This window comes from Xiphophorus couchianus, chromosome 21, assembly GCF_001444195.1.
Source record: "Xiphophorus couchianus chromosome 21, X_couchianus-1.0, whole genome shotgun sequence".
NCBI lineage: Eukaryota > Metazoa > Chordata > Actinopteri > Cyprinodontiformes > Poeciliidae > Xiphophorus > Xiphophorus couchianus.
In genome coordinates this window covers 18809726-18834363 of record NC_040248.1, presented here as the reverse complement: position 1 = coordinate 18834363, position 24638 = coordinate 18809726, and the positions used below count along the sequence as shown (strand labels likewise).

Below are 24638 nucleotides of genomic sequence, written 5' to 3'. Positions count from 1 at the left end.
GGTGAATGCGAGTCTGGTTCAAATGAAAGTCCTTTGAATGGAGTATTAAAAGGGTCTGTTAAAGCTTTCATACAGCTCAGTGATGTGGCCAGCATATCATCAAGCAATGAGGATGTGCATTGAATCTCATTCCTCTTTATTACATTGTGTTCCTTTTATGTGTGTGTGTGATGATAGTTCATCAGTCAGCGCCGCTGGCTGTTCGGCGTTGATACGGTTCAAAATTTCATGACGCTTTGAATGATTTGTCATTAAACTTCTGCACAGAGCGCTACCCACCAGCGACCTGTTCTCCACTCTGTACTGGCGCCCCACGGCGAACTATGAGGACCTGTTGGCATCTCAGTACACAGTGAATACTAGTGAGGTTGTGTATTTCCTCTAAAATATCCAAAGCACATATCCTGTGCTTAGCTGAACTGCTCAGAACAAAACACGTTAGTGGGCCTGTCAAAGCAAACAATAAATCAATTAATCACATAATAAATTTAATGAATGCTTTTCTCATGTCTCTGTCTATTCTTATTCTGCTTAGCAATACAGAACATTACCTTAGATCAAGATTTAGATTTTGTTGCTAAATGTGCTACATAAATAAAATGACCTTTACTTTACTTCTACCAATAAATGGATGACAGAAGTCTTCAGCCTGGTGCTTTGGTCACAGAGACTTCATAATTAATTCAGTTTATTTGTCGTTTCTGTTGCTTTGTTGAATTATTTTGGATATTTAAAAAGTCTTCCGGTTCCAGTTTTAAAGGTTCGTTAGAATTTGAGAATGCGTTCTTGCGTTATTTTTTCCATTACCGTTATATTATTTGAAAATGGTCTCAAAACAACAATATTATCATTTATCGCGATAACCTCTCTGATGTTGTGCGGATTTATTGTCGGAAAAAAACTTATCGTGTGACAGGCTTATCTCTAACCGTATGCAAAGGCTTTGTGTACTTATGTAAATGGTTTACTATTTTTAATACATCCACCAAAAATCTTTAAAACTGTTTTCCACATTGTAATAATGGAGTATTTTTGTGTAGAATTTTGAGGGACTACATTAATTTGATACATTTTAGGATAAGGGCAATATAAAAGGCGGACAAAATCTGAATCACTGCATGTACTTGCACTGTATATCTCAGACATCAAGAAATGCGTTATCGATTTTAACTAAAAAAAAAAAAAAGAGCTAATAGAAAATCACATCTAACTGCATTTTCTGCCTCGCCTGACGTTTGTGTTTCACGTGTTCGCGTGTAAAACAGATTAGGACGTTGATTTGGCTTATACCCTCAATTACTAAAATATGGCCTCTCACAGTAATCACCTAACTATTTAATGCAGCTCCGATTGTGTCAAGCTGTTGTGTCTGATTGCCAGCTAAGCGCTTTAGCTTGGCAGAAGCTGTTAAACGGTACGTTTGGACCGCTCTGCGGCGCGGGATTACCAAATCTACAGTTGATTTCCGTGTTTTCGGGCTACACTGGGAAAGCTCAGCCATCCTCTGTGTTAATTGCCTCAGAGTGCGCTCTAATTTCATGGTTCATGTGAACTACTGTCTTTGCTGTCAAAACGCACATGGATAGACTTTGTAGGTTACAACCAAACCTGTATAAATCCTTAAATTTGACAGAGTAGTACGTCACATTTCATCCTTTTCTTTTTTTTTCTAAAAATGAGCCTTTAGAGGCTTTAGAAACAATACAGATTGGTTTGGAAATGGTCTCTGTGATGCCAAGGGAGTCATTAAGGGCCAAATTGCTGCTTGTGTTGAGCTGTAGTCCATAATTAGGTCAGAATGCAAGTGCTCGTATTGTGATGTTGGCCCACAAGGACTCGCCAGTGTTTGGAGTGCAACCATGTGTGTCACAGTGACTCATTGAGTCCCTCTAGTGCTGCTGCTCTGCTAATAGAGGAGACCTCGCTCACAACCTCACGCTCTTATCAGAACGGGTTTACAGCCCCCGTAATGTGAGGCCCCCAATTTACGCAGCGTTTAGCTGTTTTGAACTCTTGCCCTCATGAGTCTTGGCTCTTGGAAAGTCGGGCGGAGGAGTTAAAGGGCGGCAGGGGGGTGTGTGTGCTAAAAGCTTCTAGAGTATAACGACACCTGGCTCCGACTCTGTAAACTCATTCTGGCTCTTTTTCAACATCCTACTTCATCACCTTGCTGTACAAGTCCATCTCAATCCCCCCCATCCCCACCCTCCCTCCTCCTCCTCCTCCTCGCCTTTCTCTTTTATTGATCATCAGCTGGCATTGGGAGGAGAGAGGAGGTTTAATTAAGGAGCCAGACTGGTCTGTCAATTTTACTCAGCGCTGCGTGGAGAGCACCAAACCAAGCGATGGTCCTAATAGGGCTTCACACTGTAAACAACACGCACACCTGGACAGCGCGGGGCCTCGAGGGGGAAACAAGAAAAGAGGGGCTGTTGACAAGCCGGCTCTGAGGAGAAAAAGTTCAGCTCCTTTCTTTTTTTTTCTTTTTTCGTTCGGGCACAATGCGAGAACACGAGTTTAAGTCTGTGTTACTTCCACAAAATGTTGAATCGATTTGCAGAAAGATTCAGAGCTGGTGGGCAAAACTTTAATCGTGTTGCAAAAAAAAATCTGAATCAGTTAAAGTTTCAGCTACGTTTTGAAGACCTATAAAGATGCAATATGTACCTGTTTTTATAAATGTTTTTTTTACATTTGTTTTGTTAGTTAAAATGATCATTATGTTGACAGTATAAGACAGATCATCTGTGAAAAAATTGACCTCTTCACAGAAATACACCACTCAGTCAGAAACAACCAATCAGAGGCAGGAGGCGGGTCTTAGTGCTGTCAATCACTCTCCTTCTCAGCCTCTCCCATTTGCTCTTTGCTAGGCTACAGCTGGTTCACCACAACATACCCTGCTACCAATGCTAAGGCTAATTAGCATAGCTGCCAATAACAACAGATTTAAGGTTTTCCTGTAATTGTAAGTTAGCACATTCAGCTATTAGCACATTCAGCAGAATACCTAATACTTATTGATTGACAGCTATTTATTGATATTTATATTACTAATATAAATATATTTGATATTTATTGACAGATATTTATTGATTAAGAATCTCCTCCTGGCTCTGTTTGGGTGTTTTTGACCAGGAGTGGTGAGCTTTTGCAGCATTTTTAGCAGCACTGGAAGGAGGTGGAGGAGCTCATTTTTAGTTTTCCTGTTAGCTAGCTCGCTAAGCTTGATCCCCGTAAACAGCACAGGACAACCCAGGAACCACTTCCTGTTATTCCATCAAAATAAGAGTCTGAAATCTTGCCAAGCTAATACCATTCACCTTCATATCAGCTAATCCTGCTATCAAAATAAACGTACTTCACCAGATTAAATCAGCTACTTTGAAAAGGAGCTCAATTTATATTGTGAATAATAGCTCTACTGCGTTTTGTATAATGGTTTCTGTTTATGATGCACAATGATCAAATTTCGAGACTAAACGTGACTGTCTTTTCCACAACAAACCTTACAAAAGGTAAAAAAGAAAAACGTAGCAGCATCTTTGGAGGAAATTAAAATGCAGGTAATTTCTATTAGTAGAGCAAACGCTTTGTATTTGACTCTGATTTCAGTGTTACGTTCCAGTGTAGGTTCAATGGGGGAACGGCCTCTGGAGCGCACCCCTCCTCTCATGCACGTGTCATCACTGCCTCGTTGTCGACTCGGAGGCCGACAACGATCCCTGGCTTTAATCGATAAAAACATCAAAGCAGCTCTACCTCTGCCCTCCTGTTGACTCTGCGTGTCTCTTGTCTCTCCTGCAGAGAAAGTCGGTATGCTGTCGGCATTGATCGCTCCCTTCAAGTACATAAGCCCTGGGACCAGCAGCACGGAGGACGAGGACAGTTTAAGTAAGCCGCTGCACACCTTCTCCGTCTCTCATTGGCAGACCAAATGTGGAACTGAAATCTCTGTCACCTGCATAATTAACTATTTTTGGGAGGCAGGCGGGAGAAATGGGCTCTTTGATTACAAATGGGTCTTTTAAAAGTGAGCTAATAAATGTTAAATCTGAGTGTTCCCGATGAATAAGTCATCAAATCAGATGCCTGCCTGCATGCTCATCTTGAGCTACAATCTGCCCCACCAGTAAGTGACTCCCATCCCACCGTTGAAATTCCTCTGAACGCCCTGTTTTTGTTCGTCTGCCATCAGAAAGCCAATACACGCCGCCACTTCTCCGTAACGACGGTTGAAGAGCGTATCGCAGCTGTTTCAGGCTTTTGCTCTCGCAGAGGATAGAAGTGTGAAATAAAGCAGGCTCCAAACCCTTTTTTCTTGGAAAGTCTTAGCACTCACACACAACCCCCGCCTTTTCCTCCCCTCCCCATTACAAATAGGATTGATGCTCTGCGAGGGCCGCGGGGACCAATGTTTCCTTCTCCCCGACTCAGATTCCAAACCAATTTGGAGGCAGATTACAGGATGATTTGGCAGATAGCATCACCATTTCAGAGGGATTTGTATTTGGGTTTTAAAATACTTAAATATTATAGAGCCCTGTGGTATGAAGTGGGCTCGGCTACGGGTGTTGATTGTAGATGTGTTCATTACCATTTCATTGTGTATCAAGTGGCTCAATCTGCCTTGAGAGATTTTTCTTGATTCATTTTTGTTCAGCCAGGATAAATGAGAGTGTTGCACAGTAATAATTACTTTCTTTTCTTCTTTTTTTTTCTTCAGTATTTTCCATCTCTTCCTTTAAAATGGTTTCTGTTTTGTTTTGTTTTTTCTTCTTCCGGTTGGCTCTTCAGGCACGAGCAGCACGGAGGTGAAGGAAAACCGCAACGTCGGGAACTTGGAGGATCTCTCCATCGGCTCTGGAGAATGCCAGTCGCTTTTCTGCTCGGAGTCGTCAAGAGGGGCCGGCTCTGGACTGAAGAGGAAACGGCCACTGGAGGAAGACAACAACGGGCGCCTGTGTCAGCTCCGACTCATCTATAAGAAACTCTCCTGGTCTGAGGCTCCAAAGAACGCCTTAGTGCAGCTGAATGAGCTTCGGCCAGGGCTGCAGTACCGCATGGTGTCCCAGACCGGCCCCGTCCACGCTCCTGTCTTCTCCATTGCCGTGGAGGTTAACGGACTCACCTTTGAGGGTACCGGACCCACGAAGAAGAAAGCGAAGATGAGGGCCGCCGAACTCGCCCTCAAATCCTTCGTCCAGTTCCCCAATGCGCCCCAGGCCCACCTGGCCATGGGAAACATCTCCAACCCTTCGGCGGACTTCACGTCCGACCAGGCCGACTTCTCCGACACGCTCTTCAAGGAGTTTGAGGCGTCGCCGTGCTCCGACGGCCTCGCACTCTGCGACTCGTCGAGCGAGAGCGATCTGCTGTCGAGCGAGCTGCTGAGGCATGGACGGCTGCTCTGCCACACGTTGGACCTCATGGTGCAGGCCCAGCAGAGGCTCGGTGGGATCGTCCCGGAGCCCGAGGAGCCGAAGAGTCCCGTGGCGTTGCTCAACGAGCTCCGGCCGGGCCTGCGCTACACCTGTCTGTCGGAGCGAGCTGAGGGGAGGCGGCCGCGGAGCTTCGTGATGGCGGTGCGCGTGGACGGGCGGATATTCGAGGGCTGCGGTCGCAGCAAGAAACTTGCCAAGACGCAGGCGGCCCAGTGGGCTCTTCAGGCCCTCTTCAACATCAGGACAGCGCCAGAAGGGAGGACGGGCCTCAAAGCCAGCAGGAAGAGTTGTCCTCATTTACCCCAGGTAAGTGAAGTCACATCCCAAATGCCCGGGTTCCGCTAAGCATCTTTGGCAAGCCACTCTATGTCCTACAGCGACCCGTAATGACCAAAACAGCAGGCGTGCGGCAAACTCCCAAACACCTTCCAAAGAGTAATTAAGCTAGAAATTAGATTGAAGCTAGAGATAGCGGACTGGAGGAGGAAATCACCGCAGGACAGATAGAGATATGAGTGAGCAAGCAGGGATTTTGTCTGGTTACAAATTTGTCCTCTTTCATTGTGTAGGATCGCATATTGAGTAAACAACCTCTATTTGTCAGTCTGTTTTAATAGAATAGCATGTAAATGGAGCTAATTATTATCCTGGTGCCTCTGACACACGAGAAATCTCCATAACAACCCAAATGAGATTTAATTTATTGTGTTTGTTTTTTTTGGGGGGGGGTTTCAACTGCCTTTGCCGAGCTGTAATTGGGAAGGTTTTGTAATTTTGCAAAAATCTCCGATTTTCTCGTGTGTGGCATCACAGTGTCTATAAACATTAATTCAATTCCGTAGCCCAAAGGAAATCGAAAAGCAAAGAGCAAGTCGACAAACAAACCACTGAGACCAATCCTCTGCTCATTTAGCCAAATCTTTAAGTAGCAATCAGAGCAAGGAAACTAGAGGATTTTGTTTTGGGGGAAAACTTGGAAAAATTGAAGAGACAAAAGAGATGGTTCTTAGTTTTCCTTGCCCTTTGTTGACAGCAAGTCCAACTTTCTCATAGCTTCTTGTAGCTGGGACACAAAATCTCTTGAGGTGTTTAATTCGACAGATTTAATTCTTTTTCATGTGTTTGCACGGACAGGAAATTATCAACGGCGTCCAGTTCGTGGGCATGCTGACAACCGATAGCAACACTTTTTAAATTCTCCTTTCTGTCTTATTTTATGCAAGGATGTGTAAGCCACCTGCCTCTCGAGAGTCTCGAATTGGAAAATGAAGCTGTTCACATCCAAAATGTCCTCACCCTTGCGCCTTCCCTCGAAGCCTTTGCTTTTCCTGCGCACCCCCCTGCACCCTGCCGAGTGCGTGTTGAAGTAGCGTTCTCTTTGAGCCTCGCAGAAATAAACTGGCGAGGGTGTCCTTCCCCAGAGCAAAACATCAACCCAACAGACCTGCACATGTTTGCCTGGGAGAAACTTCTTTTTCCCCCCTGACTGCCACGGTGTCTAAAAGGATTTTAAAAGGATTTGCTGCACCCGTTTAGTTCCAGAGAGCAGTCGCTTGTGGAATTTCTTGAAAGTCAAGCGTGCTGTCTGCCAGCCTCCAGAAAACAATTTTTGGGGGGAGGGATTGCGGGGAAATGACATACATAATCCATATAATATTTATGCGTGTGTGGACGAACAAGGCGTAGGGGTGGTGGTAGGGGGTGTTGTACAATGTCAAAGCAAAGCCCCCCAGTTAACACAGCACACTCGCATGTGAGTCAGTCCTGACGCCAGGCACCGATCGCGCAGATAGCAGCTGACTACCCTGCAGATGCGATGCGGAATTCGGGGGCGGCTGCCAGATGTAGCCTGGGGGGTAGTTCAAACGGTGTGGTGTCCTGCCAGCTTCTGTGTGCCAGCTCAGACTGTTCTCTTTCCTCCAAATTCCCTGCAGCGCTACCTGTTGCACAATGAAGTGAAAATGTTCAACACGGCGAACGCTGGCAGGACTTCTCAAGGCGGCAGAAAAGGGTTCTGCCTTAAAAAGCTACAACAATTAAGATGCCAGAAGTCTATGGGAGAGCCGCTTGGTGCCAGTCATACGTCATGAGCTGCACGTGTGAAAATGTGAGAAACAATGTGAAAGCCACAGGCTCCAACCAGATTGTTAAAGTTGTTGACATTTTGTCTGCTGAGAGTTTTGTGTAACATTAAAGAGGCAGTACTAGTACGACCTTTACATCATGTTATAATATACCTGAAGCGTTGCTTTGACGCTTTCACACATTCTAGAAATTCTTTCATCTCCCGTGGGAACCATTCAGGTATCCAAAACGCCTGGTTGTGATCTAGCGCCACCTTCAAGGACTAAGCCCCTCCTTGGAGCTGCGACCGCCACACAGCGCAGTTCTCCCCCCCGCAACTCCTTTACTCAGCTCCTTCAGACTAGCCAGCAGCAATTAGTAAACACCTGCTGGAAATGCGCATCTGCTGAGTTCATTATATAAACTACTTCTCAGTGCAATGCTGGTAAAAAACTTAGATATAATGTAAAAAATGGAGCCATATTGAGATGACTTACTGAGGATGGAGTTTCAGAAAGAGCGAGAGTTTTTAGAGAGACAGAGGCCTAATTTTAAGGCTTTGAATTACAAAGTTAAATTTATCTTGAGTCATATTTGACATGTAGAGCATTTTTTAACTGTTAAGTCCGTTACTTGATTGTGCTATAAAAGGCCAGTATTTGCCTAGAAAACACATAATAGTGCCCCTTTAAAAATGGCGAATGCTTATTAAGTGCTTATGTTTTCAATTAGCCTGACAAGAACTCTTTATTGGCACTTTCCTCCTCACTTCAGGAACCTACATATGACAGGAAGTCAAGCTTAACACGTTCATCCTCATTACTTTGCCAACTTTCTCTGACAAAATCACATGTAGTATTGGTTAGAAGGGAAATATTGCGGCCATTTAATACCAGTAATTAGGGCGGCATTTCTTCATAGAGAACACTATTCTAGAGATTTGTCCACACTAAAGGGGGGTTTTCCAGAAGTCTAATATTGACTCAGTTGAACTTGAAGGATTGCAACTAGTATCTGTTCCAACAGTGAAATATTTAGATGCAGCGCAACTGCACAGAGTTTTATTCTTCTCACTTCCTCCTGGTATCACATCCATACCAAAGAGAGGAGCAAGAGGGATTGACGAGACAAGCATACAAGCACGCTAGCAAAAGACTCTGCTGCAGTGATTTCAAGCTATAGTTTCGTCCTCCTACACTCGTGTCTCTGGGAATTAGCTTTAACAACCGGAGCAGAAGCGAAGCGTTGGACTGCAGTTTGCTTGGCATTAAGGACGTATTTATCTACAAGCGAAGGCTTTTGATTTTCTGGTTTTTCGTTTAACCCTTTTTTATGATCTGGGGAAATTAAACCGGGATCAGTTCTGCTGACGAAACCTCATTCGGATGTCAATCCAGTCATTCTCGGACTGAAAATGAGCTTAGTCACAAATCGGCAGTGGTATTTGAGGTATGGAAGTAAAAGAAAACCAAAGTACTATTACTCTAATCTAGGCCCCCTTTCTCTACTGTACATATCCTAAGCTCAGCCTCAAGGGTATGTCAGCTTGTAGACCTGCTTGACTTTATTATTAATCAGTCATTAGTGAGCAGTCCTTCAGTCCAAGCCTCAGCAATCCAGTTAGCAGTAAATGCCTTTGCTTTATTAAAGCCCGCAATGAAGTGAGAAAGCACTGGAATAATCCTGACACCCATTTTAACAAGTGGAATGATTACCCCACTGTTCGGGCCTTGATTGGCCACTTAATCTCCACTCGCCGTCACAGCGCGCCACGGTGTTGCCAAGTCAACGAAGTGTTTGGCCAGCACTGCGACTGTGGGAGGCCAGAGAAGTCAGCAGGTTCGCTTCGTGGAAAAATAGGGACGTCAGCGGCTGGGACGCCGAATTCTGCCTCCTTGGACATAGAAAACGTGGTTGCTGGCAGAGCCAAAACGGTACAACTAAGGAAAGACTGCAGATGAGACAATAAGCGTCACTCTCTGCTAATTCCTACATCACTAAAGATCAAATGCAACCTCATGTTCGTCGGTTTCTTTATGTTTAAAATGATGCGATTTGCTTATCTTGAAACGCAAAGCACCAGTGATTGAGAGGGGATTCGGAGCGGTCAAGTGGAGTAATTTTCCCTGCCTCCGCCACGGCAAATTGAATATGATTTCAGACACGTGAAGGTGACCCCTGTCAGCGGCTGAGCCTCTCGCAGATTGTTTTCTTTGTCTAATCTCTCCCTCCTCTAATCTGTCTCAATATAAACAGCTGTGACAGGCTGATCATTAATTAATATTGCCACAACAAATTAGCGACAGCGATCGCCCGGCCAGGCACCCTGTCTAAGATAGAAATCCACCAGCTTGGGCGAAGGGAGGGGCTGGGAGCGGAGGGAGGTGTGAACAACACATTAGAGAGGAGTTGATTAACAGCTTTGGAGACCTTGCAGATAGCGTTGCACCCGCAGCATGTGGACAGTGATGGCAACAGATACACAAATAGTGACAGCTTTTTATACGGCCGGGTATCTCACGGGATCGCCTGTGATTATAATTACAAATGGCGCGGCGCAAACAGGGCGATGAAACATCTGCATCCATCACCATCTGAAGACGCAGTCAGAGACAGTGGGAAATGGTTTAGGAAGTATAGAGATGTTGCCATGTGATGTCACGCACGCAAGATCCCGCCCCCCAGACCCCCTGCTGGACGGGAAAAAACCTACTAACTTTGGTTTTAGCTGTTAAGTTGTCAAGATTACATTATAGTTTTGTTTGCTAGACCCAAAGAATGACCTTTATCCACGATACTGTCTGAAATTAAAATACACACAGTGTGGCCATGCTGACTAATTAGGTGCCTTCTCTTGGTAATTGGTTGAACTCTGGCTTTTTAGTGGTATCAAAGAGGAGTCTGTAATATGTTTGTATGCCAGATTTTTCAGAGTACTATTCATGAAATATCGAAAAACCAATTCATTTTCCTTCAGCTTCAAGACATCACCTCATGTACATAAAATCTACATAAAACACATCAACGATTCTGGTTGTAATTTGTCAAAATGTGGGAGAATTTAGGCACAGTAGGTAAGACGTACGTCTAATCATGCCACCAGCACTCAGATCAGTTCTGTTTTTTGCAGCCTAAATACTGGCCCAAAGTGAGAGTCCGTTGTATGAACCATAAATCAGTTTCCAGAGAGCAGCGGCGGCGGGCCTTGTTTTTGTTTTCAAACTCACCCTGAGCTCTGACCTCCGCAAACGACGACCAAGATGGGAAATCCTGGCTCGCAAACATAAGCTATCTCATTACACTTTGTCACTTGTGTGCAAAAGTAATGTGAGCATAAAGCAGCTGTTTGCTTCAGGAGCGCCACTCTGCCCTTTTTCTCTTTTACCAGCCACTTAGCTCATCATTTGGTATTTAGTAAAAGAGCAGAGCAGGAGAGAGAGAGGAGATTTCTGTGTGAGATCACCAAACAATAATGTTTTTGTTTAGTTTTTTTTTTTCCTCCACCCCGTCTGAATGGAGGGAGCAGCCCCAACACAGAAAGGTTAAAATCATCCTCGTCTGTCTAATATGTATGCAAAATATGACCTATGAGGCTGCGGGCCCGCTCCATCTAATGTACCGCGTCAGCATGCGGCTTTGTGGGGGGAAAATCCCTGAGCACGGAGGAATTGAAGTGGGGTTGGTTGGGTCATGTCACCTTGCACGTACACTATAACACCCCTGTAATCTATTCCAAAAGACGCGCGGTGCTGCCGTGTGCAACCCCTGCTCGCCCTGCAATATCCACAGTCGCAGCTACTAAGTCTTCATTCTTCATGACAGTCCTCCATTACTCCCTTCCACCCCCGTCCGCACCCTTCCTCCCTCTGCAAGCTGTGAGCCAAAGCACGGCTATAATCATTCCTGAAGAACCTCTCACACTTCATTAAAAGCATAATCAAGTTCATTACAATTTCATAGGCGTTCAGGTAGCAAATGGCTTCAGATAAATCATGACTATTGGTCCTGTGTGGCTGCCGTGTGTAGGTTTATCTCCGGCTCTCAGGCAGGGAGGCGAGGAGGAGGAAGAGAGGGGAGGGGGTCTGGCTGTCTGGCCTTTAAATGACCTTCCAGCCCCGCAGCGGCGGTCCCCTCCGACGCACGTTCTGAGCGGGCCACCCCGCGCCGGCGCGCGTCAACGCGGAGGGACGCGATTGTTCGTGACGCCCCCTTGGGTCGCACACAGTGGAGAGATCAACAGATGTGGCACCGTAGGATTATTTTAGACTGGTCTCTGTGACAGTGGATGATTAATTTATATTGAACTGCTTTTGATGGTTATTTGTCTTAATCCACCGTGGCCCCTGTTATGGAGAAGACAGCTGTCAAAACATAAATTAAAGACTAGGAGAAGTCCTGGTTCAAAGGGGGATTTCCTTGAGTTTTTAGTCAAATGTGACAAACCTCATAACTGACCTCATAACAAGTCCTGCCCGTTTGGACAAAGCGTGAGCAAATAAATGCTGCAGTAATGATCAGAGTATGATTACAGATTTTTTTTTTTTTAGTTTTCATTTTGAAGAATGTGGAGATCAAAAAGGGTTAAATGAAAATTGTTCTTACCCAGTTAAAAAAATTAAATGCTACCTCAAAATTTGAAATGTACCCTCCGACATCAGATTTTTGTTGTTGTTGTTTTTGGTACTGAGCAGTGATTAAGGGAAATCCAAATAGGTATTTTCCCAATCGGTGAACGAATATGTGAGCACAAACGGGTCAGTGTGGAAGCAACACTCATTGGTGTTGAGGTTGTTACTGACCGAAGTAAGCTCAAAGTTAGCTAAATAAGAAGCTATTTTGAAACAGATGCTGAATTTTCTGCGATATGTCTTCAGATTGCGAGAGGGGGAGAGAGAACAGAACAGGAAGGCAAAATATACTACAGTAAAGATGTTCTATATTATTCTTTTGGGCTTTAAAAATCTAAAAATCTTTGAAAATGTTCCCAGCATTTTAAAACTCTCAGAGTTAAGGTAAGACTTCCCGTTCTCCACGGAATACATACTAGATAGACTGCAATATCAATGCTAGCTGCACTAGCAACACTAATGGTGAATATGGCTAAAACATAAAATGCTTTTTTTTTGTCTTACACACAAATTCTTGCTTTTACTTTTTTACAAATGACATTAAAAACATTTTTAAAAACAGAAACATCAATCCCTCCAATAAACATGCAGAACAACAAACCCGGGCTGTGTCCTACTCCAACCAATCTCATTCATGGTTGAACACTGAGACCCCTTGGGCTTCCCAAATCTCTGCAGATGTTTCCCCGAGTGGATTCCTCTTCAGTTCTGTAGCCGAGGCAACATGTTGTCAGCTGTTGATATGCCCTGCTTCAGCGTGGGATAAAACATGAGCCACGGTGCTTTTTTGTGGCTGTTTTGTTGGAATACCTTTGCATGATTCTAGAGTTTCATGAAGCAGATCTTGAATAGTTTGTCTTCAAAATATGGCAAAGAATGACCTATGTTATAATTACATATTTAAATAAACCCAACCGTTACTATCAGTGGTATTATGCTCACATTAATCAAGTCTTTAAAAGTGCAATTCAAAGAATTTGTATAGCTTAGTTATTTATGCGCATTTATTTTTAGCTTAATTAAGACCATTAGCACTGCAATAATTATGAGTGAATGCGATGTTTTTTTTCACATTTACCCTCCCACACTTGAAATAAATTATTAATTACCCCCAGCGCTGTTTTTGTTGCTTCATGAAAGAATCCATTCAACTTGATTGATAGAATACTTACCGCTAAAACTCCACTCCAGGTTTTCCTGGCTATCTACAATAACTCACCACAATGTATGAACCAGGCATAAGCAACACCAGTGGGCGGTGTTGCTTGCGTCCTCCGCCGATGACTGAACGTGATTGCATCATGAAGTATTAGAACTGTTTACTGTGCTTGTGTTAATGGTTTATTTGAAATAGCTACAATAGAGGTTATTGAACTTCAGACGGATGCATGAAGCGTCTTTGCTGGAAAGAAGTTGAATAGAAGCGAAAGTTTATATTTTTCAAAATAAAAGATTTTTCTAAGAAAAATACTCGGCAAACTGCAGCTAATGTGAGAACCTTGGCAGACTAGTCAAGTCACTGAGAGCCGCAACAGAAAGAGAGAAAGTCACGTACGACTCACAAACCGCGTTAGCCATTGTGCTAATTCCATTAAACTGTGATTATGATTCTGTTTGTTTGATGCGTTTGCATTACAACCCAAACATTGCACACATCACAACACCACATTTTCCAATATGTTATTCTTCTTTTTGAATGCAAAAAATAAAGAGAAACACATTCTCATTGGCTAGAATTGCTAATAAATGTTTTTAGCTTTGTTAGCAAGTGACCAAACCCTACTAGTGTTCTGACTAGTGTAAAGGAAGAATTATTTATTAAAACTTTGAACAAAACGTTTGGCTCGTCTCTTCCTTAAAAGCCCTGGATCCTCTCGGCGAGCAGCGGGCAGCTGTAAAACGAAACTAAACAAGGCGTGTTGACGTCACAGATCACAGAGTTTAATTCATACAAAGCAACGCATGAATCAGTTAACAAAGCTGCAGAGGAACAGAGATATGCATTTTCTCATAAAAATAAAATAAAAACACACAAGGGGAAGACAAACGAACACAAAACACAAAGACAAAAAAAGCAAAAATAGCGGCCGCTCTCTCTCTCTCGGCGAGCTCCGTGTACGTAATTTTATACCAAATAGGTGTTTCCCTATTTAATATATGCAGTCAAGGCGTTCCGTTCTTTGACCAATTAGAAACTCCCTCAGGGACTCAGAAAAACTTGGAAACTCCCCTCATTATGACAAAGGTGTCTGGTTTTTGTCTAAGTAAAAGGGCGGACCACTTCGCGTTCATCTCCGTCTGGTACGGGGAGAGGCGCCAAGAAGTCTCTTGCCCCCTATCGGAATGTAAATTTATTACTCTGTCTTCAGCGGGGGAGGAAAAAAGCCCTGCTTGTTTAAATGTCTGCTTTTGTCAGCTCCCACATGCTCAACAGAAAACTGTTCCAAATAAAAGTGTTGGCTATACCTTTACACATGTCGTATATTAGCTGTATTAAGCACCAAAATAATCATTATTTCTTAACACTAGCAACCAAACATAGCTTTATTTTAGTGTCTATTATTGTTAGTTCTATGTTGTGGCTTAAAAATCAAATTGAGCAATTTGGAAATTGGAAACTTGGAAATCTTGGTTCACAGATATACTGGAGTTTTTGCTAGTTATTTAGCCCAGAGAAAAGTTTGTTAGAAGTTTAACGCTCTTGTTAGAAGTGATGTTCTGTGAAGTTCTTATCGGTAGCTAACAGTTTCGTTACCTGTACCACAGAGACGCAACACGGCAGAGATAGTAGAAAAAGGAGAAAGTCTTCAGAATGACAAGACGCTAACAGATAGTCAGACAGAAACCAGTTGTAGCTGATTTAAGCTAAAACACTGAAACTGAAAATGTTCATACCTGACCAGTGCAATGCCAGTAGTAGATATTAGATCTATGCATTTCCAGAAGAGACCATTGCTAGGTTTGTGTATTTTTGTCACTCAAATAATGTCTACATAATTATGTCAAAGTTACTGGTGAACACTGCAAGCTTTACCAAGCTATTTTTCAGGTGTCATGCTGGAGCTGTTTAGAAGTTTTACCAGTGGACTGACAAAATACCAAAACACTTAATACCCTTTTGAAAACGCAGATGTTTAATGTTACTTAATACAATTTAAGTTGTTTTACTAAAATTAGCTAAAGTTGCTGGGTTTTGTGACTAGCCGTTAGCTTTAGAGTCATCACTTTCTGCAAACTGCCCACAATGTGACATGTTTTTTACAGGTAGGGGAACTACTACTGATCAAAGAACACAACTTCCCGTGTGTGTATAGTTGTGTGTCTCTGTGTTGCCCTGTAATGTACTCACAAACTGTCCAGGGTCCAACTTGCCTCTCATCCAATGACCACTGGCACCAGAGCCCCACCACACATCCCCTTAGACTAGAGCCTGGAAGAAATAGTGTGTACAGATGATGAATTGATGTTTTTATATGGAAGAATTTGTGCCAACACAATGGGGGGATGTAGCAACCAACACTTTTTTTTTTATATATATATATGTGGGGTTAAAGTGAAACATCTGCTACCTGTGTCCTGCTCTGTGGGACCGCGCTGTGCCTCTCCTGGGGGAGGGAGGCTTATTAAAAGAGGCCAGAATGAGGTGCATGTACGTCTGTTTGTGAGTGTGACAAGAGAAGCGGGGCTACAAACCTGGCTGGCAGGGAAAAGGATGCGAGGCAGACCGTGGGGGGAGCAAGGGAGGTAAGGATGGATGGAGAGCAGAGGAGGGAAAGAGAGGGGAAAAAAGAAAACCCTCAGTGGAACAAAAGACCTTCAGGATTAATTAGGCGTCAGATTGGTTGCAGGGCACAGTGGGGGGGGGAGTTTAGCATTCTGGGAAGACCTCATGTCCTCAGCCCTCATAATTCAGCCTGCCTGCCCATGAGTATACAACAGCAAGCTAGTTAGGTCCTGTGCTGTGCCTGAAACCACTGTCTACTGGGTAATGGATGGAGTCCATGCTTCATCTTTATGTATTTTTATGTTATCCCAGTGGGCAATAGGAGGAAACGCAGAGGTCATGTATGTAGCACGTTGTGTTTACATGATGACTGTGTCAATACTCACTGGATAGAGGGAAATAGGTGAAATGATATTCTCTCCAGATAGCTGCGTCTCTCCCTGCTTGAGTTGCTCTTAGCAGTGCGCGAGCTCTGCTAAATTAGAAGAGAACGAATACACAAAATAAATGCACATGAACTCTCACTGAACTTCTCACTTTCCCCGCCATTATAGGCTGAATTTCTCCTCTCGTCGCTTCCAGAACAGCTGAATTGCTGATTCGGGTCACCAGCGCCACCTTTTATATTCAAAAGGCGGACGCGAAGATGCCTGTTAATGCCATCTCCCGTTGTCACTGTCACAGAAGGACGTTTCCGAGGCGACCTTTGGTGGCACCTCTCGCCCTCCGATACAGGAAGTGCGCTGAACTCTGCATACAGATGACGGGCAGGGTCTGCCGCAAGCCATAATATCCTTGCACGGTTCCGTCTCCTGGCGAAGCACTTAGCGGGGATCCAATAAATGGCTTCCCGGAGGCCCGGAGCAAATCATGTCCTTACAACATTTGCTTCAATCATCCAGATTCACAAAGGTAGATCATACACAGAGCTTTAAGATGTCTTGGCGACATGAGCCACACGAGATGATTAGCTGTTCAGTTTGTTTTTTTTTCCCAACACAGAACCTTGATAAAGCTTTAGCAGACTGTGTTAAGGAAGAGAAGAAACCTCAGCAACTTGTGGTAAGAGGCCGGAAAGAAAACCTTTTCTTTTCATTGACTCAGAAAAGTTGGGCAATGCTTTTGTCCTTTCATTCTCTAGATTTGCTTAAAAAAAGATGATGAATTACTAAAAGCTCTTGCCGACTTGTCCTTCCAGTTGAATATGTAATTTCGGCCACCTGAGCTGAATGCAGCCGCCTAGACTTTTAGGACATACCTTGTCTTTTAGCACCTCGCTGTACGCCAGCAGGTACATGACAAATCCATTCCCTCTGTCCCATTTTTTTGCACGTAGGCCGAACTTCGGTGCCTGTTCAGCGCGTGCAGCCTTTGCCTCTGCTGATACTGAAATGAAAGCAGTCGCAGGCAGGAGACTTTGTTTTATTTGTCCAAACAGAAGCTGACTTGCGTCATAGCAGCTATGTGTGATGTAACGCGATTCCTTGCTCTGCTTGTTAGATTGTGTGCAATGTGACCGAATGCAGGTGAATGCTGTGTGCCATACCCTCTAACAATGCTACAGTGTTGAATGGAGATCAGCTTTCAAGAAACGTCCAGAAGTCCATCAGCGGTTGTTGTTACAGCTGCTTGCATAAGCATTTATAAACCTTGAACTTTCCGGTTTCACATTTTGTCACATTACAACCACAAGCCTCGGTGGATTTCTCGTTGGATATTGTGAAGGAAAAGGTAAAGGGTACATGTTTTTGGTCGACACCCTTAATGAAAGATGTAGATCTTTGATTTATTTATTTTTTCTACACTGAAATGTTTTAGATCGTCAAATAAACCTTTATATCCAAATTCATTTAATTTATTAGGGAAGAAATGCTATCAAAACCAAACTGAATTCATTACTTGTTTACTAATGAATTAACACTAAATACCATTTCATATTTCCCTTTCTTTTGGACTTTTGGAAGCATTTGCTATTGATACGTCTGGAGTAAAACTAAGACAAAGGTACATAAAAAGGTCTTCATACCAACACTCAAACGGTGTTTGGTATGATGGTGGTTGTTTGACATCTTGGGCTGCTTTTCCGTTTCAGAACCACGAGTTCTGCTCTTGACCACAAAATCTTCAAAAATAAAAATACTAAAAAAGTAAATATTAATTAAACATAAGCCCTCCCACTGCATCACACCTCAACTTTCACACTCGCATATGAAAAAAATCTGCTAACAGACACGCAACTGTACAACTATAGATCTTTGAAAAGCAGAAGTGGAGGTTCCTGCACAAACAATAAAGACGGCAAAAGTTGATTTCTGAAAGTCAACAACACTTGTCTTTTCCAACTGCCATCATACATTGATAAAACCAGCTGACCAAACGTGTCGGAGCTTCGCTTGGGTTGCTAGGTGACAGGCTGGGCTTTGTTTAGATTGCTAGATAACGGTGCAGTGCCTGTTGACTCATTAGTCAGGCTGTTTTTGAAACGGCTCCTTTTCCAAACACAGAAAAACATGAACTAAATCCCAAAAATTGCTGGGTGGTTTTTAGAAGCAGTAGAAACCCAAAGGAAGAACAAAAATGTGCAAAAAGTCAATTTTGCACAAGAAGTCCCCATTAAGCTCAAGCGCCCCTGGGCCATGCAGTGGAACAATAATCCAAAGCACATCATCAACTTCACCTCGTATTGGCTCAGACAAAAAAAAACAGAATGAAAATAATCTGAATTTATCTAACCAAGATAGGACCTTAAAGAGGCCAATGTGTCCAAAAAATTCTCCAGCGTTGTAAAATTAAAACAATTCAGCACAAAAGATTTGGATAGTAAGAATCCTCCACGGCAACACAAAAGAATCACGGCGAGTTATCACAAAACACCTGACGGCAGCTGTTGCCACAAAGCGCGACAAAAATGTTAAAGCAGAAGGAATCGGACGGAGGGCGACGCTGCGCTGTGCAGCCATGGCGATGAAAGATAAAGGAATCTGAATTGACTTTTTTTTCTTTTCCAGCGGTACATCGGCACTGAGTCTCTCTCACTGACAGAACACAGAACAAAGCCTTCACACATTATCCCTTCATTCAGGTGGAAATCAAAAAATGATTTACCTGTTCACAAGGTAAGTCCCTGGGTGTCTGCTCAGACCTCATCAGCCTGCAGCGGTGACGGCGCCGGATGGTTCCGCTGCTGAGGACACACATAAATACAAACACACACTCTGAAGCTCTGATCCGCCAGTCTGTCTGTCAAACCGATGCTTCCCAGATACTTAGCAGCCATATTTAACAGGTGCAAAGAGACAGCGTTAACACTTAGCACCTCTGTTGATTATTGGTTAGACATTAGAGGGGTTTTATGAGGTCTTAGATGTAGGGATTTACGTTTCATGCAGATGCAGTTGTATCTTCATTTATTTCATACTTTTTGGGAACAATCTCAATCTTTTCTGACTGTGCTTCTCTACCAACCTTGTTCTGACTTTCAGCCATAGCCTGTTGGTTTCCCAAATCACCGATTCATGAAGTGCCCCGATATTAAACATCAGTCAGATTATGGATGACCTCCGTTGGGTCTTCACGCGTCCAGAGTTTGCTTTTGAACTTGCAGAAACCTCCCATGGTGATTTCCCTGTAGATCAATAATATAGTGGCTGAACTGGCCACTTATCTGTGACATTTGACCCCCACATGTCTGCGTGAATTGATGATCAGGCATGAACTGAAGCAGCAACTGTCCAAACTGGTCTCCCGCCAAGACTTCAGCAACATTAAGCTCCCACCAGACTTGCAGCTCTTCATATAATTTAATGTAAATTGTTGTTTTCAAGTAATATAGAGCTTAATGGAAGAACACATCCTAAAGATCAATTAACTTTAAATTCAAATGAATATTTAACACTGGAACCAGAAAACATTTTAAATATCCAAAATAAATAAACAAAACAACAAATTAAATTAATTATGAAGTCTTTGTAAACAAAATCATCCTTTGAAAAAGAGGCTAATTGAGACCAGACTGAAGACGTTTTGTCATCCAGTTTTTGGTAGAAAGAGAGAAAAGAGAAAATGTTTTAATTTAACATGCGATTCATTGATTTATTGCGTCAGGTCTAATCCTACCACCGTTTACAGCCAAAAGAATTTGGTGGAAGAGCTGAAACAAATAAAATCCACAAAATCCATACAAAATAAAGATCTCTAAGCGCCGTATTGTGAAGGGCACACATCTCCAAATTGTTCAGTATCAGGGATAAGGAAAATGACAAAAAATATATTTTTGCAAAGTCTTCTGGCATTTAGGAAATAGTAATAATTTGAATAACTGTAACCATAAAACCAGAGAAGTTGTAAAATTTGGCTTGATTTAAAGCAGAATTCACAATATACTCAAGGGGGATCTGTTACAGGAATCAGGTCAAATATGTTACACCATTTAATTTGATAAGAAACTAAATATCCAACCACTCAATATGAAATTTGTTGAATTTTAGCAATAATTATTTCTTAAAAAAAATAAAAAAATCACAATACTAAGAAATAATAATAGTTATTCTCATAAATAGATCAGTAACCAAAATCCCTCAAAAATAATTATAGGTTAGATTTAAATCACTCAGTTTATGTCAGCAAAAAAAAACTAAATTATTAAATGTCCAAACATTCCAGTTCTTTTTTTGAAGAGAATAATGTCTGCAAAGGAGTTCCATATACCGGTACTCAAAAAACAAAACAAAGTCCTGGAAGTATTTTCCCCGTTTTAATCCAAAGTCCCAATCCAAAATGAAAAATTCAAAACCCCACCCCCCCAAAAAAGGATAAGAAAAAAGAGTGGTACCACCAAAAATCCCCAAAAAGAAAAGTAAAGTCCTGATCTCACCGGGAGCGACTCTCTTCCCCCTCTTGCACCGGGCGGCGTTTCCTGGGTGCAAGCTCCGATCCAGTTTCTAAAACACACGATCTGCGGCGCTGGGGCGAACTTCGGTTGCCGTTTTATGTCTTTTCTTTGATTTTTAAAAATTTTTTTTTACTCGTTTTAAACATTCAAGCAAGTCAAGTCTCAGATCTGACGGCGTGCGTCTCCCTCTCCAGTTGAGCCGCCCCGCTCCGATGCAACACGCCCCCTTTTCATTGACTCGTTTCAGCCACACCTAAAGCCAGCATGATGCTGCAAAATCAGTTCTAAACAGTGGAAATTTCGGAATAATTTTAACAATGAAACAACAGCAACTGTTCTACAAAACAGTTTGATACATTTACTCAATGTATTTATTCAGAGAAACAAACAAACACAGTGGTTATGTTACAAGGTTTCGTCTGATTTCATTTCAGACAAAATGTGTACGTGTCTTTTTAGTCTCTGTATGTAAATATCTGGTGTTCAGCAGTATGTTGTGCTGTATGCTATCTCGCAGAACTCGGCGACAAACAGCTTCCCTCTGCTTGTGGTTCAATTAATCGTTTTCACTGCGTCCCGAAATTCCCGTTTTGATTCACGACATCTCCAGTGCGCGGCATATTTACAGCCGGTTGCTTTTATTGGGCGCAGAGACGGTCAGGAGACCCCCCGCCCCCCTCTTCCACTCCTCTCTGCTCTTTGTCAATTTCTTCCTCTTTACCTCTCTTTCTGTCACCTTTACAGCGGTGACTGTGTCAAGCCCCTCTTTATAGAAACACACTTAAAGCTTCGGCTTGTTAAGCCATGGCAGCTCCTTCCCACAAACAGTCCGACTCTTCAGGGTAACGTACACTCAGCGCTCTCTCCCACAGCATTATTAGCCCTCTCTGGAGGTCGGAGTGGGAGGTTGGAGCGGTGATGGAGGTTCGGGGGGGATGCATTCGCGGTTGTTGTAGGTGGAGACATAGCGATCTCGCTGTCATAAGATGACCGCTCATTTTGTTCCCGTTTCTCGCCTCACTGTACACAGTGGCAGCAGGAGTCGCTCCAGCGGCAGAGGAGAGTAAATAAAATATTCAAAGGAAGGCATAAAGAGAAAAAAAAACAACTTTGATGTCCTTTACAGCTTTTAGCAGCTTGACACACAGGCATCTGGGGAAAAAAACCCAACTCATGCCCCCAAGGCATACAAAGCAACGGGGTGTAATTTCACGTTTAAGGAGAAAAGCTTAGGCCTAAAAGCAGAGCATGCACAATGGGAATAGATCACTGCTCTTTCTGCTCGGGCCAATATTGACTCTGCTGTCACTGTATTTCCCTGCCTCACCCCTGTCCTGTGTGTGTGGGGGGGAGGGTGTGGGCGCGCATGACTTCAAAGATGTTCAGGTAAAAATAAAAGAGAGCATGTGTATTCGTTACAGTCCGTCTTGAGTTCTGCTTCCTCTGGATTTGTTTAAAGAAATGGTAAAAGAGGTTGGAGCACCAGAGCAATTTATTTGTTATATTCAAGATTCTCTTGAAGTCCAGAGTGCAGCAAAGGCTGTGTGTTTGTTGGGGAGTGGGATCATGAACTCCAAACCTCCTTCTGTCAGTGGAGAGAAAGTTAGAAGATGCAGCAGAAACATGCTGAAGCATTGTGATGAAAAATTTTGTCTATATAGAAAAACAACTTATAGACATTTGTGCTTCCTGTTTTTCCAGACGGACCTAGGAGATTGTAGAAAGGAGCAGTGATGGGTAAAAGAGGTGATATGAGGAATTGTGGATTTTTCCTGTTTTTCTTTGTAGAGCTTATTGAAAACATGTGAGAGAAAGTTCAGCTTAGAAAGCTTAACTACCTGGACGCAGTGCTACTCACATGTCATTGGCTGGCATTATCAAACCAGCCAATCCTCGAGAACCATATATTTTCCTTGGTTCTGATTGGCTGTTCCCCCAAGAGCAGAAATAAGGAAGACTCTTAATATTAGCTTCTGCTAAGATGATTTCCACTGTGTGTATTAATGCGTGTTACTGTATAATTGCTGTGAGCTATTGAAATAGGCTGTTTTAAGTGTCTTTAAAGGGTTCTCAAATAATTCACAGATTTCAGTTATTCACTACTTAGAAAATAAAGAGTTATTTCAACATTTAATTGTCCTTTGTTCTAAATAAAGAAGTTTTGAGCTGAATTGAATTGAGCTCTAATCATTTTTAGTGTTCTTTGCACAGCATGACGTTTGCATCATTCTGCCTGTGAAAGCATGGGTTTTGTAGAGATGCTCCCACTTACTACTATAGTCCAAATCGTTGCATGTTATTGTTGGGGACCGACGACGCACCGACCCAACTTGCTTAATCATCGCTCCAAGCTACTGCAACATGTGGGGAATCCAGTGGCGACGGGAGTCTCCAAGACAGCCTGGAAAAGTGCAAATCTGCTTCATAAAATCTTTAACGTCGCATTCTCTATGGACCTTCAGGATACGGAGGAAGTGATTTGATTCATGTTTATTAAAAATAAATGACAAGAGCGCGGAAAACCAGAACTGCCACACACTACAGCTCATGGTTTTAATGCTGAAGTAGTGCAGCTTGCTGGCTCCTCGAGATTCAGGTAGAGCTAGCACAGAGATCTTACTCTGTTGAAAACAAGAAATCCAATGTGTGTCACGATGGAGGATAGAGCTGAAGGCATGTTCTCATTTGAATAAGAGCATCTCCCTATGAGTTATTTCCAACCAGCACAATACCTGACTTTAGAAGAACTCGCACTGCGGCGCGGTGATTAGCTCGGTGCTAGCTGCACAGATCTAATCCCCAGCTCCTGTTAACTCTTCTACCAATTCTCAGTTTTTAGACATCTAAAAACCTAAACATCTACTGCACTTTCACTTCTGGTTTTAGATGTACAATCAACCAAATACAGCTCACTGGGAACCGGTTCGCCTGTGACATGCCTGCAGGAACAATTTGCAAGTCCCAGTTGCGGAAACTGATGTATGACTATTAAATTGGTTCAAGTTGAAGTTAACATTGTGTGTGCTGTGCAATAAAAGTCCACGTAAATGGAGAAATTACTGTTTTACCTCTTTCTTTTTTTTTGCAGACTGTCTCTTATTGTCCTCACTCACGTTGTATTTCTTCAGTCTTAAAATCTTATCTCGGCCTTTAACTGCTGTAAATGTATTAAAAGTATCTCGGCTTATATTAGTTTTCATTTCAAAGTGATTTATTTGTTTAATTTTACTCAGTTGTTAAAATTGCGCTTAAAGCTCTCTGGTGGGATGAGAAGCTTTAACAAGTAGATAATCTGAAGCTCTGATAAAAGGTTTGCATACAGAAACCTTAAAACATTCACCTATTATTGGAAAAGAGAGTTTTGACTCTACGTATTAAGCATACATAACTCTTTTGAATACAACTTTTAGTCAAGTTAATGGCAGAGTTTGCAGTTACAAGTTAATCGCATGTTGATCGAAAATCACATATTGACAAAATAAACATTTTCAATTCAAAACCCTTTTTTGTTGCTAAATTATTGAACAAATAGACATGTGAGCTCATTCAGATATTTATCATTTTTAACCTGTAATCCAGGTTATTCAGACATCAGATTGGTGAAAAGTGATTTTATATTCATTCAGCTTTCACGTGTTTCAGGAAGCCCTGATCATTCATGACACTTCTTTGGAAGAAAAATAAACTACTGTAGAAATTTGGACTGACATTACAGTAGTGTTGGATTTTTGGTACATGCTTAGCATTGAGATGCTTTTTTTTTTGGTTTAAATAGTTTCAGTGACAGGCCGACTCCGTTTTGCACAACATGAACACAACAATAGTCTTTTCCTTCGTCCCATCAGAAAGTTTTTGAAGCAAAAATTAACTCTCGTCATGCTGGTTTT

The 24638-nt window shown here is 42.6% G+C and overlaps 1 protein-coding gene across 1 annotated transcript in view; it reads left to right on the top strand.

Moving 5' to 3' along the window:
* The window catches only part of adarb2 (adenosine deaminase RNA specific B2 (inactive)), a 201698-nt gene that overhangs the window by 126440 nt on the left and 50620 nt on the right, over positions 1-24638 (top strand). Inside the window, exons 2-3 of the mRNA XM_028005615.1 lie at positions 3808-3894; positions 4798-5750. Of these exons, the coding sequence (XP_027861416.1) occupies positions 3808-3894; positions 4798-5750 (1040 nt within the window). The remainder of the gene's footprint in view (positions 1-3807; positions 3895-4797; positions 5751-24638) is intronic.